Raw genomic sequence first — 3,333 nt, 5'->3', positions numbered from 1 at the left:
GCTCCTCTACGCCATCTCCCCTGGCAGATTCTCCTTCTCCGTTGACACTCTCCACCATGACTGGCACCACGTGCATCCACCGCGCGTGTGGCGCATCGACCCCGTGGTTGCCAGCGTGGGAAGCAAGATCGTCGTCGCTGGCGGCGTGTGCGACTTCGAGGATGATCCCCTCGCGGTGGAGATGTACGATGCGGATTCCGGTGCGTGGATCCGGTGTCAGTCTATGCCGGCAATCCTGAAGGACTCCTCAGCGTCTACGTGGCTTTCCGTTGCCGTCACAGGAGACATGGTTTTCGTGACGGAGAAAAACTCCGGTGTGACGTACTCGTTTGACTGTGGCGCCGGAATCTGGCACGGACCGTACCACCTTCGCCCCGACGACGGAGTTTTCTGCTGCGTGATTGGAAAGTTGAGGAACTGTTTGATCGTGGCGGGAACAATCGGCGACGCGGAGAACGTGAAGGGAGTGAAACTGTGGAAAGTGAATGGGGAGTTAGGGTTTGGATCGGGGGAGCATTGGTGCGAGGAGCTGGCGGCTATGCCGGAGGAGATGGTGGAGAAGCTTAAGGGGGAGGACGGTTGCGGTGCGGTGGCGTCGGTCACTGTAACGACGGTGGGGGATTTCGTTTACGTAGGGAACCCGTCGGAGCCGGAGGAGATGGTGGTTTGTGAGGTCAGGGAAAACGGCGGGTGTGAATGGTGGAGCCTGAGAAACGCGGTGGTGGAGGAGGGAGGTCGGATGCAGAGAGTAGTGGTTTGCGGCAGCAATGTTGGGCTTGAAGATCTGCAGAGAGCGGTTTCGGAGAATTGCGGGTTTGTTGTGAAAGAGACGAGGGAGTGGATTGAAACTTAAAAATGTTGAATGCAAAGAAGTAAGCTTGATTGCCTCAATGGCAAGGGTATGTAGTAAATTGAGGGGGTAGTAGATAAGTGTTTTGACTTTTGAGTAATGAATGTTAGTGCCTTAGTGGTTAGTTTGATAAAGTTTCATTAATCATATATTTTGTGTGGTTGTTTCTCTAGTCATTCATGATCGTGCAATGAAAATGCCTCATCTTCATCTTTGATTCTTATCCCGTTATATCCTTTATGTTTTTCTCTATGTACGCCTGAAAATCAATTGCCAGTTAATTGTTCCGCTTTTTAATTTAAAAAAAAATATAGATAACTAATAACATTCTTGAACAATATATGAACAATGTGAATTAATAGGGTTAAAAGAGTAAATTTAATGAGTAGCATTAAATTAGGGTGTAGTGTACTTATATTTGATTAGTAGTTGTTCATGTTGTTCAAGATAATCATTGTTTCCCTAGCACTCCCCTTAATTTTATTATGGAGAAGGTACGGTGTATAGGGGTGTCAAAAATTTCTATGAAGCGGGAATTTCTGCGGGGATCGTCTCGAATGGGACTCCAATGATAAAATTTTTTTTTGTAGGGATGGGGATGGAGAACAAATTTTTTTTGAAACAGACGCGGGACCTGAACGGGGATCTCCGCTTCATCCCCGATAATTTCTCGAATGTTTGAAATTTCTTGAATAACCTTACTTTATTTCTAATATAGAGGTTTTAGTAATTTCACCAATTAAAAAACCCTAACCCTATTATTCAGTCTTTTTTACTCACTGTGTTGTTTGCTGCCCCATCTATTCTCTATTTTCAGTCCCAACTCTCTTCCATCTCCACTTTGTTCAAACTCCAAAACTCTCACAGCACCATACACTGTTCTCTCCCACAGCCCCAACTCTCTCCAGTTTCCACTTGATATTAAAGACTATATCTAATTGTTTTTTTTAGAATGAAAATTGTATTTTAAGATTTTATTTTATGGACTATAATTTACTATGTTGTATTTGTGGACTTATAATCTTAGATAAGATATGTTTGTGTGTTTATAATAATATTTTTTAGTTTGTTTTTTATTTTTTTGATATTTTTTACTATAATTTTCATATGAATGTTAAATATAAGGGGAAGGAGAATGGGCCCGCGAAAAATACGGAGAACGCGAAAAATGGGGATGGGGACAATTATCCTCCCACGGTGGGGATCAGGGCGGGGATGGAGATTAATTCTGGAGGCGGGGACGGGGAGGCATCCCCCGCCCTGCCCCGCCCCACCCCATTGACATCCCTAACGGTGTAGGACAACAACATAAAAGAGCAGCATGTTTTACAGGTGTGTGGTGTCAGGAAACTACAAATCGGACGGTATGAGTATTCTTAGAGAAATTGAACAGTCCAATTTTTTGTTTTATTAAAAAAAAATTGTACAACACGAACGATCCGATTTACTTCTTTCAAAATTTAAAATTTTTCCCTTGCAAATCGGACCATCCAATTTAATCATTATATTTTCTTTCTGAAACAATTCGTATGGTCCGACTTGTTAAAGCACAAATCAAAAAAGATTATCCCCACATCTTGGTCTAGCACCACTATATCCCCGTAACACAACACATCACATATATGCCTCCAATAACAAAAAAAATGAGCCTAATTGTTCTTATACATATATTAAAATATAAATATATATATATATAAATATCTTAACATTAATTTTTGAAAACATTTTACTTTTCTCCTCTAAGAAATATTAAAATATTTTTTTATTTGTAAAATATACATTTTCCTTCTTTATAATTTTTAAAAAATTTCTTCTTTAATCCATTTTAAATTTTTGTGGTAATTAATGTTAACTTTATCTATTTTAAAAAAAATAAATTATCTTTTACAAAAATACCTTTTAATAAAAATTTTATTTTTTTCATTAAATTTTGCTTATACAAGTGGTAAATTTTTTTTATTTAATGTTAAAATAATATATATTGATATCAAAAAATTAATAGTAAAATATAAAAGTAATTGTTCATAAAAATTTTGGTAAAATCATAATTTAATAATTAAAAAATTATTGAAGGATAGATATCTATCTTAGAAAAAAATTAATTATTAATTTTTTTAAAAGTATTTTAATAAAAAATATAATTTAATTAACAAAAAAAATTTATTAAAAAGTATTTTAGTAAGTAAAATTTAATGCTAAAAAATAAAATTTTTGCTAAAGGATATTTTTATAAAAAATAATTTATTTTTTCTTGAAAAATAGATAAAATTAATTTTTAACACTAAAAATTTAAAATAAATTAAAAATATTTTAAAAATTATAAAAATATATATATTTTACAAATAGAAGAGAACAAAATATAATTTTAATATCTCTTCGAGAAATAGAGTAATTTGTTTTTAAAATTTTTTTATCTATTTTTTTAGTAGTGACAATCCAATTGTACTATCCTGTCATTTTAGAGTTCTAAAATAATTGCAATT

General features: G+C 35.4%; 1 protein-coding gene across 1 annotated transcript in view; it reads left to right on the top strand.

Moving 5' to 3' along the window:
- Window positions 1-1,073, top strand: part of LOC107481346 (F-box/kelch-repeat protein At1g23390) — a gene marked incomplete in the record, with an annotated part of 1,495 nt that extends 422 nt beyond the window's left edge. Inside the window, 1 exon segment of the mRNA XM_016101628.3 lies at window positions 1-1,073. Within this exon segment, the coding sequence (XP_015957114.1) occupies window positions 1-853 (853 nt within the window).
- Window positions 1,074-3,333: the final 2,260 nt, after the last annotated feature.

This window comes from Arachis duranensis, chromosome 3 (genome assembly GCF_000817695.3).
Source record: "Arachis duranensis cultivar V14167 chromosome 3, aradu.V14167.gnm2.J7QH, whole genome shotgun sequence".
In the NCBI taxonomy this organism is placed as follows: Eukaryota; Viridiplantae; Streptophyta; class Magnoliopsida; order Fabales; family Fabaceae; genus Arachis; species Arachis duranensis.
This window is presented reverse-complemented; position numbering and strand designations above follow the sequence as displayed.